This window comes from Melopsittacus undulatus, chromosome 3 (assembly GCF_012275295.1).
Source record: "Melopsittacus undulatus isolate bMelUnd1 chromosome 3, bMelUnd1.mat.Z, whole genome shotgun sequence".
NCBI classification, from domain to species: domain Eukaryota; kingdom Metazoa; phylum Chordata; class Aves; order Psittaciformes; family Psittaculidae; genus Melopsittacus; species Melopsittacus undulatus.
Window position 1 is genome coordinate 47999519 of NC_047529.1, and position 16602 is coordinate 48016120.

The 16602-nt window shown below is 36.3% G+C and overlaps 1 protein-coding gene across 7 annotated transcripts in view; it reads right to left on the bottom strand.

Annotated features, from left to right (window-relative positions):
- Positions 1-16602, bottom strand: part of IBTK (inhibitor of Bruton tyrosine kinase) — a 58576-nt gene that overhangs the window by 12316 nt on the left and 29658 nt on the right. For 3 of the 7 annotated variants that reach the window (XM_031052643.2, XM_031052648.2, XM_031052642.2), the window contains exons 16-25: positions 15505-15601; positions 15026-15127; positions 14004-14121; positions 12123-12183; positions 11273-11415; positions 10273-10385; positions 9469-9617; positions 8648-8811; positions 6797-6889; positions 5558-5716 (exon numbers count right to left, since the gene is read on the bottom strand). In XM_031052643.2, coding sequence (XP_030908503.1) covers positions 5558-5716; positions 6797-6889; positions 8648-8811; positions 9469-9617; positions 10273-10385; positions 11273-11415; positions 12123-12183; positions 14004-14121; positions 15026-15127; positions 15505-15601 — 1199 coding nt within the window. The remainder of the gene's footprint in view (positions 1-5557; positions 5717-6796; positions 6890-8647; positions 8812-9468; positions 9618-10272; positions 10386-11272; positions 11416-12122; positions 12184-14003; positions 14122-15025; positions 15128-15504; positions 15602-16602) is intronic. The other 4 variants (XM_005153149.3, XM_031052645.2, XM_031052647.2 and 1 more) reach the window with 3 other exon arrangements.

The window sequence follows — 16602 nt, forward strand, 5'->3', positions numbered from 1 at the left end:
TTACCCATCAAGGCTTTGGAATTAATTCTTCATACATTTGCTTACATTTAGCTTTACTAAGCACAGCAGTCCCATTCATTGTCAAATTCATATTGCAATAACAGCTCTGTTCGTTATCTACTCAAAGAAATATGAGATCAGTTATAAACACTACTGAAGTAAAACTAGCTTTCTATACAATGCTAATTGCTTGTGCCGCCAGCATAAGCAGCAAAGCATCTTAAGCTGAAGACTGTCAAACTCTTATCTATGTGATTCACAATTTAAGACAACAAACAAGGCAACTAAAACACTGCAACACTGTACCTGAAATCCCAAAACAAAAGCAACTGAAAGTTATATATGGTGTCTGAACCCCCTCCTAGACCACCCAGGCTTATGTCTGGAAAGGTTCTGTTGTTGGGTTTTTCCCTTTTATTATTTAATATTGCATAAGCAACGCAGAAGGCACAGAAAGCAGAATGAGAACCCCCAGATGCAGGGGCTCAGAGTCATTTTGCACATTTTCTATTCCTGCCACCAGCTAGTACACAAGAGTCCAAGCAAGTGTTTGACCAGAACTTCCCCACATCTATTATACCAAGAAGGCAAATAGTTCCCTTGGGATCCACTGACACAGAAGCTTCTTTTGTACTAACAGTTTCAGTAGCCTACCTATTTTCATGAAAATTCTGTACTGCAATCAGTTCCATTTGAAACACAGAACCAAAACTCCCCCTCAAAAATACCCAGAACACTACCCCAGCCCTTGTTAAAAAAACAACCCTGCATCATTCTCACCTTGTGACCCTATCCAAAATAGTTACTGGTGGCTTAAAATGGTTCACCTTAAATTGGTAAAAATTTTCCTACCAGCAACAACTCTATTACAGCTTGCACTGCCTGATACATTGTCATTTCTATCTAATTTGCAACATTAGAAAAACTAATTTATACATCTTTTTTAAAAAAGTGAATGCAACAAAGTTCCTTTAAGCTGTAGCTGCAAAACATCAGGTCAGGAAGTTCCAAAACAACTGTTGATGCTTCAGCATAAGCTGGACAAACTGACAAACTAGACATTAAAATATACTATTGCCAATTCTCGGGCAACACTTCAAATATTTTTTTGTATGCCTCCACTCTTGAAGAGCCATAAGCTTTCCTGAGGTTAAAAAATACCACAAAACAAATAAACACCACTTCCCCCCATTTAGATATGGAAAACTAGCTTCTTGCATGACATACTCTCAAAGTGTTGCTAGAGTGACTTCCGCCCCCCTTCCAATTTCCATTTCTCTTCAAAGGAGGTTCAGTCCCCCAAAAACTGTGAAAATGGCAACTTTTTGGTGGAAAAGGCAGGACGTTGTGAATAACAGACTCTGCCTTTTAATCAACCTAGAAAGAGCCAGAAGGTCCCACACCCTTCTGGCAAGTGTGTTCACTGCACATCCAAGATGAGTATCTTATTTCATTGGAACACAAGTTCTATGGCTTTGACTATATTGCATGTGTGGAAAGCTCAATGTATTGCCAAATGCTTAACAGTCTGTTGCGAATTTACAGAATATAAAACTTTGCAAATACAATATAAGAGCAGATGAATAGCACCGTTTTACCTTACATACAAAAATACAACTAGAGGGGCAATCAAATAGTTGATGGCATGCCTAGAGCAGCTAAAAATTTATTCAACAAATGCTCTCTTCCAGCAGCTAGGCATAATTTTAAACATTCATATACCTCCTACTGGTTCTTTGCTTGAACTCTTGAGCTACTGGCATTTTCCAGATCAGCAGCCAGTGGAATGCTGCAGAGGAACGTACAGAATCCTGCTTGGTGACCACATTAGCACTAGATGGATTCCAGCCTCCTGAAACATACCCTGGCCTTTCCACTTAAGATGGTTTGTGTAACACAGTAGGGCCCAGCTACTTTTAAAAACTGTTTCATCAGAATCTTAAGAGAACAATGTATCTTCTGGAGACAGCTATCTAAACATATTCAAAAAACCAGCCCACACTTTTTAAATGCAGGGAACGGTTCATAGGCGGTTGGTACTTTAAAATTAGATGACAATGGGTAAAGAATTATCTATCAGAAAGTAGATGTACAACATGAATACTATTCAGATCAATTAAGTTACACCCCAAACTTTTGTATGTTTTTTTTTTAATCAGTTTCTTCTAATATCTTACTTTGTGTTAAGAAGTAAATAATTTAACTAGAGGCATCCAGCTCATGTGCTTCAGTCAACCAGTACACATACTTCTAGAGTCATTATCTCACACTGAAAAACAGGACTTCATGAACCAACAAGAACCTCTTCTAAAGAAGCCCAGATAACTAGGTAAGCTATGCAATGTCTTTCAAAGCCTACTTCAGGCTCTATTATATCTGAAAGTTGTGTATGAAGCAGAAAATGGAAAGACCAAGCTGGAGAATGACATCATCATGCGCAGTTCTCGTAGCCCCTTCTGGTGATATCCAAAGACTGTCAGAGAGAAGTATACAGAACTGCAGCTTGAAAAAGGGTAGTAAAACAAAGATAAGAATTTAACTGACAATATTTAAGATGACTGGTCAAAAAACACCCATGAAATGCCTACAACAGTGATAACTAACATCAGCTCAAGCCACAGAATGGCAGGTGTGGGGAAGCTCCTTTGAAGACTCCACTGTGACCACAGAAAGGCCCCTGACTCTGCTGGGTCACTGAGGAAAAGGATTGCAGGCTCATCAGCAGCACTCCCGGACAGCTGCAGCTTTCTCCTACACGAGCATGGGCACCCCTTTGAGTCACCCATCAGTTACTGCACAAGAGCGTGGCTTCCCTGGTGGTGCTGCCACTGAGCCACTGATGGGTAGAAAGGTGATGGATTTGTTAACAACACACATATTAATGTGTGAATAAGCCCATGTGATTTGTGTATGAAAGACTCCATACATCATCGCTGCAGATGTAGTGAAGGGCCCAAAATTGAACACAGCATCTGAGGCCTCACCAGTGCAAGTATAGGGGGATGATCACAAACCTAGCTCTATGGGCCACAGCAATTCTAATACTAAAAAAAAAAACAACTAACTTGTTGCTTGACCTGCAGTTGTCTCACCTGTGTAAAGCACATAACATGTTATTTGGGCATTTGAGATCAGGGTTAAGGATTCCGAAATTCATCCACTCCCTGGAATTCTGAAGACAAATCTTGCAACCCTTGTTTCTCCTATTGTGAAGATGCCAATTACAGTTCAGAGGTCAGGTAAAGTCTCAATCCTTCAGCACAAAGCAATTAATTTCTTCTTTAAGACAAAATTATGGGCTTTGCCCAGTGCTGTACCAGAATAACTCTGGGGGGGGGGGCTAATGAGACCCTAATTATTGGTATTAGGTGTACATGGTTGAAAACAAATTCAGTAGACACATTCATAAATCCTACTTGTACAAATTAAAGTGAAATAATTCAACTTTTTCTTAGATTTACTTGAAATACTGTGTGCTGGGTATTTTAAAAATCAGGTCACCTTAGGCAATTCATTTTAGTACCTTACTGTAAGAACATAGCTCTACAGCTTGTAAGTGGGACACTAGAAATACATGGCATATAACTTGTTTTAAAAGTTTTAATCAAGCCCTGATGTACAGATGCCTACGGAGAAGATTTCTTGTCACTACTTTATTGACCCTTGGAGGAATCCTGCCCAGTCACTGTCAGAATCACTACTTGAAGGACACGCCATGCTACTTTACCTTGAATTCACCAAACAACTCCCCATTTCATATCAGATTGACACACCCTGTAAAATATAAAGCCCTTTAAACATATGTTTGAATGTACTGCATGGTGTCCACTAGAGAAGCAAAGCTTGTTCTGGTATCATAACTGGAAATAGAATAGCCTTTTAGAATCAATTATTATGCACAATTTTGGGATGACTACAACATGCTCTCACAGGTTTTCAATACATTACTGATTTTGAACACCATCTCTACTTTACCATTATTATGTTCTGGGATATTACTGTTACTAGTATGGTCTGAGATAACAGCATACCAACAGACCTATGTAGCATCCCAAATAAACCTAAAGGCTTTTTATACTCAAGATACTGATCATAAAAGCATCCATCAAAAAAGGGAGATGAGGTAACAGCTACATGAAACAGCAAAGAAGCAAGGAGTTCTAGATATTACCCCAAACCTTTTGACACAGAACGCCTCTCAGGAAGAAACTACTAGCAGGAAGCAGCCTACATTTTCCTCAGTCAGCCAGTGATGAGATTTTCTTTCTCTCCATAGACTCATTAAGTAGCTAACAGGCTACATGTCTGTTTTGAACTTACAAGAGCATAAAGGCAAAGATTCCAGCATATGCTTACTACTATTATTTCTGAAAAGAGCAACCAATTCATATAAAGGATCAAAGAAAACAGAGCCAAAAGACACATGAGGGAGATAGCTCTAATTGTGGGAAATAAACCTATTCTTTGAAAGACAGATTCCTATTTTACTTTGAAATCTCTCCAGTACAAAAGAAAAACCACTACAATAGCATTTAACACAGCTAAATTGTGTAAAAAGACTTAATTTAAAATACAGTGACTGTGGTAGGTATGGAGCAAGCTTTGTTCCCACTGAGACAACACCAGGTAAGCTCTAGAGAGGAAACTGACTCACAGTTCTTCTAAGGGACCATTAGGGAAGCAACGTGCAATAAAAGTCTAGTCCTTGAACAGGGAAAGGGGAGAACTGACCAACATTTACCTCAAATTAAAAGCATGTGCACAGGTATTTATTAAGTTTACATAGCTTGCAACTTCTACAGTTATGTCTTTATGCTTTCACCTAATACCAACTGTAAATTTTAAGAACAAACCATGAATAGGGCTAGCACCTCATTACAGTCATTGTTGCAAACCTACTTCATTGAACAGATGATAAACCACTTTTCCATCTGATACAGTGATACTAACCTGAACATTTACATTGTGTGTAATCAGAATTAAAAGTTATTTTAAATCCATTATGCATCCTTCCATCATAAGAAGTCTCAGCAGCATCTATCACTCCCTCCAGCTCCTAGACACGTAACTTATCTATAATTTAAGATGATGATAATCCCTTCTTCATCAATTTTGCTCTACTCCAAAGTCATTCTAGCCCTTTTTCCCTGGAAGGGCTAGTATTTCTCTATGTTTTTTGACAAAGAAAAATATACCATTCATAATGGTTTTCAATAATCTTTTCCTGACTTAAGTTTCAGAGCTTGTGCTCAACCTTCTTTTTCTATACTTCACTTTGACACCATCTGAAAATACCACATCACACAAAGGCAAGAACAAGATGGGATGCACTCATCTGACTCACTGTAGCAAAATTTCTAAGAACTGTTAAACTGCAACCACTGCATTTCCCTGCCCCCTTTGAATTTCTAGATTATTAACAAATGTAGTACAAATAGCTCAATGCTAGTCTTTTTAATGAACAGAACCTAGGCCATATTTAAGAAAATGCTTCTATGAAACTATTCAAAGTAAAAACACTCCAAAGAAAAAGAAGTGATATTTGACTTGAACATACCATGCGTTCCCTAGTTTTGCAACTTTTGTAGGTGGGGGTGGTGCAGTTACTAATGTAGTAGGCTCTGTGCTGCTAGTTACTGATCCGTTATCTTTTGCTGCCAGTGCAATCATTTTCCTTTGCTTCTGAGAAAGCTTGATTCCATGAGAAGCCATTCTGCTGTGAATTGATATTGACAGATGTAGGATTAGTGTCCTTTGAGATGACTTACCTTTAATCTTCCAAATTAAACTGAGAAATGCTTCCTTTCTAGACCAAAATACTTTGTCTTGAGTGTCAAAAGGGGAGCACATGGGAGGGGAGGGACTGAATTGCTGGGGACCAAAAGAAGGATCAATGTATACCAAGAATAACAGAAATAAAAGCATCGTAAAACTATTTTTCATACAGATGTCTATAGATGAAAATATGCAGAGTAGGAATCAAGTCTCCAAAAGAGACAGACTACCACCAGATGAAGACTACTTTCTAATTTTGTGATTTTTGAGACTGTCAGCTTAGCTCCCTTAAACCAAAAATATTCACGCATTTAAAAAAAAATATACAACATAAAGGCATTTTTTTCATTTGTAATAATATTTTTTCTAAGCTATTTGGATTTTTCAGTCTTGACTGTTTTGCTCACAACTTCTGAATCTACCTAGCCAGAAACCTTTTATGAGGCTGCAGTACTGCTGTTCTAACTTTCCTCTACAAGAATGCCACACTTCAAATTTCATGAAAGTCATCTCCAGTTCTCTTCCAGATGTCGCCAGTTAAAACACTGGGTTTAAACCACTGCTTCCTGAAAAAGTACATTTATCTCCCTGTGTCTTTGGGATGCTTCTCTGGGCAAAAAAGGAAGAATTGTCAATATCAACACATGGATGCTGGGGTGGTCAGAGAATGTGAGACAATAACAAACTTCAGGATGGATTACTTGTGGACCAGTCCTGGTGCTATAGACAAGAATTAATTAGCAGTGAGAAAGCTCAGCAGATACTAGCTTACCAGCTCACTCTTTAATATTTTAACAGCTAAAATATGCATTTACCAAGATGAAAATAAAATAAAGGAATAAATTTTGTATGCTCACAGAAAAACACCATAACGAACTGAAGTAAACAAAGCTGTTTAAAATCAAATATGACAGCTTTTCTCCTGCTTTTTTTAAACTCTAAACTGCTTTAACTACTAACTAAATTCATAGTAGCCTGGTCTATCACACTCTTCTTTTATAGATTTTGGTTTTTTACCAACCTTGAATTTGCCTTTGGCATGGTTCCACATTTCTGCATACTTTCCTCAATTTCCATGATAGTTCTTAGATCCATAGCAGGAGGGCTGGCAGGGCTAAATGAAAAATAAAGAAGTCACCTTAAAAGGCACTAATTTTTACTTACATTCCACAGTTCCAGCCTTCACTGAAATCCTCTAAATCATACATAAGATGGGTAACCGGATGTATAATTCACTTCTGTTTCCTCAATTATGGCAAACCTCAAATAGAATGTTTCTGACAACGCTTTTATAAATATAAACATATTTAAGAGCACACCATAAAAATACTTTCAAGACTCATTATGCTATGAAGCAAAAAGATGTCAACTATGATTACTTTAAAAAAAAAATTGGATACCTAAATCCAGGGTACTTATTTAGTAGTCAGCTGCTCATGCTAAGTATTAGAGAGGCATTGCTTGCAACTCTTTCGTGAAGGATGAATAAGATCTTTCTTTGAAGAACAGGATTAAATAATTTCACATGGCAAACAGAACACTCTTTGCAAAGTCAGAGCTCTGTACAAACAGCACTAATGTTCTCAGACTTTAATATCAGTTTCTTTTTCATAAATGACCTTATTTTAAAACTCCACAGAAATGAATATGAATTAAAACCAGACATTTCCAAGCTTTACATAAAATTATATATTAAAACCTGTGTACTTAAAGGCATTTGTAAACTAAGCTGTGTTATAATTAGATTTAAGGACAGGCTTTGAAATAAAATATAGGCAGCACTGCCTCTGTCTTTCCCTACATAAACCCAACTGCCATAGACTAACTAGTAAATTAACCACTGGGAGGTCATACCAAACCCTGTCTCTGCTCCTCCACAGTAGTTTAAGCAAATACACTACAGTAATAACGCTTTAAACATTCTACACAACAGTGCTTCGTGCTTTTTCCTGACATCACACCACCAATACCACAAAAAGTGAGGAAAGAGTACGAGGGAAACCCATTAAGCACAGCGAGGTCACAATAAAGTCCTACGGCTTTATTTGTTCCCCTTCCATGCAATCCTCCTGAAAACATCTGAAAAGATCTCTTAAGATAGCAGATGAAGGTGGAGCAAGCAGAGATGGCTGTGGGATGTATTACCCTCTCTGCATAGACTAGGCTTGCACAAATACAAAGCAAGACAAAACAGATTCCTTACAGACCCTGGTTCTTAAACAATATTACTTCAGAGCTGCAACTTTTGATCTCTACATCTACATCACCTGTATTAACAAAGCCCATCTGCCACAAAACATCAGAGCCTAATAAAACTCTGGGAAATTATCACTACATGATTCCCTAAAGCCTTAAACACTTCTCTATTCAATCTTTACTGACAACTGTCAGAGACAAGACACCAGGCAAGACAGAAATTTAGTCTGTCCCAGTACTGCTCATTTTAATATGCAGATATTGCTACAAATAAAGTTTTATTACTGTATCAGTTAAAGCTGTGGCATTGATTCTCATAAGTCTAAAGGCATGCCTTAAAAATGTCAAAGTACAATGGTGTTCCTAATGGCTTCAAGCATGGTTTGATTCTAAAAAAAACCTGCCAACTATTTTACAAAGTATTAACTAAGCAGACCTAAAAAAAGACATTAGATGTCCAGACTGGCAGCATTTCAAATAAGTTAGTATATATATGTTGCTTTTCACAAATAAAAAATATGTACCAGTCTAATAAAACTACCAAAATCTCTAATTTATGTGTCAAGTAATGTATGCTCCTTTTGAACAGCAGATAGATTTTTAGCCTGAATATTATTAGTATTCACTACCAAGTGCAGAACACTAAGTTAGGTAGGAACTACAACTCTTACTTCACCTGAAACTAGTTGCTACCCAATTGGGAGAGCTTCCAGAGTTGTTTTTGGCACTGGGAATGGATTGTGGAACAGACTGTGTCAACACTGATGATCCCTTGTATGACTTCATATCCCTATTAGGTTGAGAAGGTTTCATACCATGATTGCATGCTTTGTCCTTCATCTAAAAAAAACCAGAAAAATGTTGAAGAAACGTTCTCACGTGTAAGTGAAAAGATTTTAAAGGATACCTCAAAAATAGCAACAATGTAGTGAATGTCTGATGAGACTGCTTCACACTTCACCCTGAATCGTTTTAGTCTAAATACATATCTTGACAGTGGAAAATTCACTCAGAAATGTTAACTTCTAAAGTTTTAACATTTAACATAGGCACAATTCTCTCAAACTTCTCTCTGCCAGTTATGGCTGTTATCCTCAATGTTACTTCTGTCCAATCACAGTAGATGAAGAACAGCATGATTTTCCTGGAGTTTTTTTACTTGGTTTTGGGTTTGGTATTTCTTGGATTCCGAACAGCAGATTTGCTTTGCACGTTAAATGAAATGTATAAAATTTTATATAATTGCTCTTTAAGTTTGAAATTTTCTGAATGCTGCAGCATATAAAAGTTACTATAGTACCATGTGAATAAATTACGCCTAGAAGATTTCATAAGGAATACTCAGTTTTATTTGCTTTATCAGAGATACAATAACTAAAGTTTTTCACATCATTTCAAGGACAACAGCTTCGCACAAGAACTCCAAAACACAAACTCTGTTTTTGATGGACTATATGAACACAAACAAATAAATTGCTAAGAACAAGGAAATCCAACCTCAGCCCTCTCTGGATTAAATCCTTTTGTGAAGTCTGGGGACTGCAAGTCTCTGGGGCTACCCACGCCTGCATAACTGCCTTCAGAGTCAGATGTTAAGAGTTCTGGAAGTGATTCTACAGAGTTACTATTATCCAGTTTTACTGAGCCTAAGAAATAAAAAGAGAAAGTAGAACTATGAAATCATGAGACCCAGACTAAACAATGCTTAAAGAGAAAAAAATAAATAAAGAAAATGGAAAGTTATTCACTCCATCTGATCAATACAAAATAACCAGCAGTTTACCAGGTCCACTATACTAAACTATAATAAGTATAAACAAGACCATCAAATATGTTTTTCAGAATAAGATTACTCCTGATTTTGTTTCTCTGTCTCACAATATACAGTTTTAGGAAGTAAGACTGACACTTTTCTGTTGAAAATGAGATCTTCTACCATCTTTTCAAGAAACAGTGACTAATTTATTTTTTTTTTATTCCAGAAAAAAAAGAAAACAAAACAACCCACGTTAGCAGAAATGTTCCATGCATTAAAACCACATGGGAAAGTGTCCATTAAGCTTATTTAATAAAAGTCATGTTTTCATAGAATCTGAATTTTGGGCACAACCTTAATATGACAAACATAATTTTGAACAAAACTTATTCTGAAAAATTCAGTATTAAATTCAAATATAGTGTTCATTAGAACAGAAATAATCACTGCAAGATTTCCTTACTGAAGTACAGAAATTGTACGGCATTGCATATTAAACTTTATGTTCTGGTTTTATACCTGAAAGGAACCTCTTTCCCACTGACCTGCGGAGGCTGGACTCTGAATAATATCTGATAAATTATATCCTCCAGAACTATTGGACCGTTTTCGTGGCTTCTTCTTTGCTTTATTTTTTGCTTTTTTGAACAGGGCTTCCCTATTAAAAAAAAAAAAAAACAAAAAAAAACAACAAAACAAGAAAACAAGATGGATTAAAGCCAAAGAAATTAAGCCTCAAAACTACCAGTGTCAATGTCAAGTTTTTCAGTAAGCAGTAGCAGTTCAAGTATTAATACCTGGTCCCACCAGCCATCACTAGCTGTTTCTGCTCTGCCTATGAACTGGCACAACTATTCAGTTAATGTTTCAGGGGTGGGGAATATTTCAAGGAGATAAGAAAAAATTCTTTCCAATCTAGATCTAGTCTCTGGTCTAGTACGCTACACAAAGGTTTCTGCTGAGATAGTGGAAGATACAGCAGCTGCACAGGCTGGCACTGCCACCTAGGTCAGATTAAATCTGCTACACATCGCAGCAACCAGCATAAAGCAAACTACATCTATGTCTCTTTTTTCTCTCTTGATTTCTCCTAAATCAGTGAAGTACAATAAAAGTCCACAGTTGGTCTCATTTCCCATTCTCCCCAACACCAATATGACTAAGATAACTACTACTACTACAACTATAAAGGAGGTATGTGGTCATGTTACAAAAATGTCACATGTTCCTATATATGATGTTAGAAAGAGTGGAATCAAATAAAAGGCATTTTTCATTAACATAACTTCTAGAAATTTAGAATTACACGAATGAAAACAAGAGTAACTTTCAAGAAGCTTATTTGAGAAGCTTTTTGTGAAATATTTTTTGTTAAATACATACTTAGATTAATTCCTGAATCGGTACTATAACCTTACAATGCTTGGGTTTGTTTTTTTTAGTATTTCAATTCTGAACAAAAAGGGAGCCAGGAATCATGCAAAGAGGGATAAATAACATACATAGCTCTCCTAGTTAAAAAGGTGATGAAAAATGGGTACTTACTGAGAATTTTGTTCTATATTCATTTCTTCCCTTAAAAAGACAAAGTTCTCTCCATCTTCAGGTTCAAAAGAACTTATGTCAGGTCCATCTGGATATGGAGTAATAACTCTCCTGACCATAGCTGGAATCTGTAGTTGTAAAGGCTGTTACATTAAGTTTCTCTTGAGTTGTATGTCAGCAAATATATGATCTCTTATAAAAGGACCAACCCAACTGTCATTTAAACACTTGTACAGATCAAGTCAATTATTTAGCCAGCTTAAAAAATTAAGTTATATCTTTAAGCAAGACAGAACTATTTCAAGTGACACTCAGACTGCATATGTTTCAGCTGACACAAAAAAACCACAACCAAACTAAAAGATTCAAGGTTTTGAAAACATTCATCTTTTGCTGAATCTTTTGTTCTTTTTAAAAAACACTGGATTATAATGCACCTTGGTTTTCCCTTCATTGAAGTTCAACTTTCATATTATTTTTCTTACTGCTATTAAGATCTGTATGATCACCCTGAACTCTACACTGAAGAAGGCAAATTCCCTTTCTTCTCCTACGTAATCAAAGTCACATGAGGAACATAAGAAAAACCTGTTAAAGAGCAACTGTTTATAGAACATTAATACATTTAATGTGCATAATTAATTAACTTGAAGGACAATACTGTTGCAGCAGTGGCAAGCAAATAATGAAATATGAGCTCCATGAGTGATAACAGCAGCAGCTAACCTTAGCTTTTGAGTCAGATGTTCCACATTCAGCCTGCCATCAACAGACCCTGAACATTTGTATTTATTACTCCTCTGTTCTCATTTTAAACCTAACCAGCTTACGCTCAGGTTGTACAACTTACAGTTTTCCTGTAATAATCTGAAAGATCCTTTACAACTTCATCACTTAAGACATCCAGAGTCCTAAAAAAAAAAAAAAAAAAAAAAAAAGAAGAAAAAATAGATACATATACTCTCACCAGCTTTTTTTTTTAATCAAATAAGCATTTTAGATGAATCTCGCCTGAAGGCATTATTACCTATTCATGGTGGTCACAGTCAGAAGGAAGAAAATGAACACAAATATAAAGTAGCCAATGCTCTTGTTGTAAGGGAGGGTTAAACACACAGCCTTTCCAGATAGCCTTCCTTTATTTACAGCCACAGCTAATACAGACCTGTACAGTCGAGTTACCATGAACAAGATATTACCTATTTCTGCATACTTTCAAGTCTTCCTGACATGTATCTAATACTCAAAATCTATGCAAATTCTTCTATAAAACTCAGCCACAAGATTCCTTGATATTTATACCAAACAATAACACTACAGCAACAAATGTTATTCAACAGAACTCTCTTGCCCACATGAACAGATCTCCTTGTACAAAACTGTCACAACAAAATTCTATGTGTCTCAGATTAAGTCTTCCTACCCAGTAATGCAGTCATGACATTTTCAGATTTTCCACTAAAATCATAGAATAGTTATGGTTAGAAAGGACCTTAAGATCATCTAGCTCCAACACCCCTGCCATGGGCAGGGACACCTCACACTAAACCATGTCACCCAAGGCTCTGTCCAACCTGGCCTTGAAAACCGTCAGGGATGGTGCATTTATCACTCCTAAGTTTAAGTTTGAACCTGTCACCCCTTGTCCTATCACTATGGTGACAGGCTACCTTCAGGTACTGGAAGGCATATAGTCCTATTGAAGTATGAACGTCTGCATGTCCTTTCCAGGCTCAGGATAAAAGAAGCCTGAATAATAAGACACTACTAGATTTTTATTCTTCTCTCCAAAAATCAAAGCGTAAAATGTTTATAAAGTTGTGAAGAGGAAAATTGCTAATAGGAATTAATTTCTCCATCTATGACACAAGCAGGGCAGTTCTGCAACACAGCAATGAAGTGCTGGCATTCTGAACTGGTTCAGATCTGTAAGAGCTTCTACAGTTAAAAGGAAGCACAACAATAAGGCTAGGAGTGGAAGAGGGGACCAATAACAGAGATGGGGTTTTGGTTTTTTTTCCTTTGCTTGGGTTTTTTGTTTTGCTGGGGTTTTTTTTTATTTTAGGGTGGGGTTTTTCTAAATCTTTTCTAAAAAAATAAGTTAAATCAGTGCTGATAAGGCTTGCTCGAAGAAGATGGTAGGTAATCTGGACGCAACTTGAAGCCCTGTCCAAATGCATCGAGAAAAAGAAGACCAGAGCACACCTTCAACTGATTAAAATCCTAGCTGAATCATTGTGCAAAGAATGGGTAAATCATTTGTTCAGCCTTCACCACATACTGCTACAACAAAGAAACTACCAGAAGGTAGGCCCATCCTCTTTGGGAAATACAGCAGCTGTAATAAACCTACTTAAATTAGATTCAATTTGCATAGTAATTTGCCAATTTAGGCATCTTCAAAAACAATAAAAAAAGAAAACCAACACCAAAAACTGAATAAGATTAATGCCTAATGTCAAAGCCCACTGAATTCAAGAGAGGTTTATCCCTTTAATTCAGGCTCTTCATGCCAGATTGCAACACAGGGTTTGGTACTATAGAACTGGTACAATATGTACAGATATTTAAATAGTTTCTCTCTCCTTGTTTGTCAAAAGTAAGTCTCCCTTTGAATTACCAGTTGCATTTTAACGTTTACCTGCTCCTATGAATTCTTCCAACCCTTTTCCCTTTTCGGCATGTTTGAATTCAGCAGCTAGAACATGAACACATTTGGATTCCTCCTTACCTCGATTCAAGCAAAGCTGCCATATTAAGTACTATGAACTGCAAGCACGACAGTTTTAACTGTTCAGCACTGTACATTGCAGAGAACTCCAACAGCTCAGCAGCATTCTTTAAAGTAACTGCAAAGAAGAAACACAACAAACTAAACTGGATAACATGCTATAATATCATGAAGCAGTTTTAAAGCCTTATTGCACAGTGTTATTGAACATATTACTGAAACATATACTTAATTTCCAGAAAAAAATGCTAATGTTCTAACTGCCATAAATTACAGTAAGCTCCATGTAACTTTGTAGCAGTTTGAACTGAGTGGCTGTTTCACAGAAATAGAAAGGCACTACCTACAAATGTATCAGTTCCAATATACTGAAACTCAGCAGTCCAAAACAAAGGGGAGAAAGAAAGTTAAAAATCAAGTTTCACGTGCAGCATAAACAGTTCTTTAAGCTCCAAATGTTCCTTTAGCAGGGAGAAAGAAAAAAAAAGGGAGATAAAAGGGGTAGGGGGGGCAGGGAGAGAGAAAACAACAAAAATAAAAAAGGGTGTAACTAAGAAATGCCAGCAAAAAATTGCATGCTGACTTCTTGTATCAAGCTGGACAGCAATACTTAGTGTTTTCTAAAATGGACAGACCTTCATAGTCATACAGAAACAGCTCTGTGTCAAACAAACAAGAGAATTAGTAGAATTAAATACAAGAACAGAAATAGAAACAGAACTTACTTTATCATGTTTTAAAGAAATTTGAATTCAATGAATAAAGGTTTTATAAAAAAATTGGTTTATTTGCTTTAGTGGTTTTGGGTTGTTCTTTTGGTTTTTTTGGTTGGTTGGTTTTGGGGTTTTTTTTACTTTTTATTTAAGAGCATGAGATGAAGACAACAATGCATAAGGAAAAATCTGCTAACCTAAAACATCACCCAGACTAAAGAAGCAACTGTTAATAGCTGTGCAATGAACAGCAAAAGGTAATTAGAGAAAGGAAATAATAAACAAATAATGCTGTACTGAAGAACTCACGTTTTTCTGCAATGGCCACTTCACAGATTTCTTTGAGTCTGGATATAAGAAGCTGGTCTGCCACCACAAGCACATTACATATGAATTCCACATTTTGAGAATCTGGAAAACAAGGCATCACATAAATGCTGTGGCCAAGACAAAAGCAACTATAACATATACAGGTTCAATGAGATTTTACCAAGGGACAAATGTAATGTTTTTTCAAATTTTGATGGGATTCTCACAGCACAAGGAATAGCTTTGAAGAACACACAGCTGTTTTTCGAAGCAAGAGGAGGGAAAAGGAAAACTGCAGTATGACAAACTAAAGAAGAGGTACAAAAAGGCCTGGGGTACAGGCATCACCTCAAAATTTAAAGCAAGAATCACAAAAAAAATATTATTTTCTACATAAAACTGCAAACATACTGAGTTCTTATTTTTAAAATATAAAAATTGCAGAAGCTACAGTTGAGCTGAAAATATATTAATGGCACCTTTTATTGCAAGAGCTTCATCTGTATACAGGTAATCTACAATTATCTGTAGTATGTCAGAATGGATTGGCATTTCCAGAGCTGAACAACAGGAAGCCTAAAAGGCAAAGGGTAAAAAAAAAATAGTAAAAGAAGCTAACTATTTGGAATAAAATACAAAATTAAGAATTCTATTTAGCAACTGACACAGACTGAAGGTCTCATTTTCATAGCTAAACAATTTTTAAGCATTTGCACAAAGTCAAGTCCTTAATTAAGAATTGATTGTAGCAAAGCAATTAAAATTTGCTCAAACCTGTATAAATACCCATGAAATACTTCAGTGTTTCATCAGTCTGAGCTTCTTCTCTAACAACCCTCCTTGATTATATTACTTTACCCACAATTGCCTAAAAGTAGATCTGCAGGAATCCCCTATGCAGGTACTGAACTGCTTTCCTTTCAAGGTGAAAAAATCTAGTGAAACCACAAGTTCCCATGCAATAATAAAATGAAACTGGCCATTACTGTTAATGCCTCAGAAAACAAGGTCCTCTGCAAACTCTCCATCTGGATGATTCAACTATTAAGGCAAAGCTTTTGTACTAAAAAACATCAGCCATTAAAACATGTAATTCTCAGCATAAAAGTTTATGCAACATCACTGCTTAACAACTTTGTTTTGTTTCAGGTGGCACTGAAGCAAACTTTATACCACAAATTTCTTCTGCTTTAGAATGTGCTACTGGTACTGATGTAATTCCTATCTGAAGTTTAAAAAACTTACAGACGTTTAGATTTTTCTATACAACATCTAGAAGACTTGATTTACAACATATTTACTTGTGAATTCAGTATGATTTAGATTTACTTACCAAATAATAGATAACTTACAAACTAAATATAACTGATACACAAATCTATGATTCATATGGACATTCAACACTTTAAAAATACAGTAATACATCAATCACTTGTCTCATATGTTTCAGATATATTTCCTCAGGGATGACTGAGGAAAAGGCAGCACAATAACTTAGAGGACAGCTGAAGTTCTGTTATGCAGCAGAAGGGAACTTCCAGTGCTTTGCCGGGTTCCTAGATTTTTGTATAGCCAAA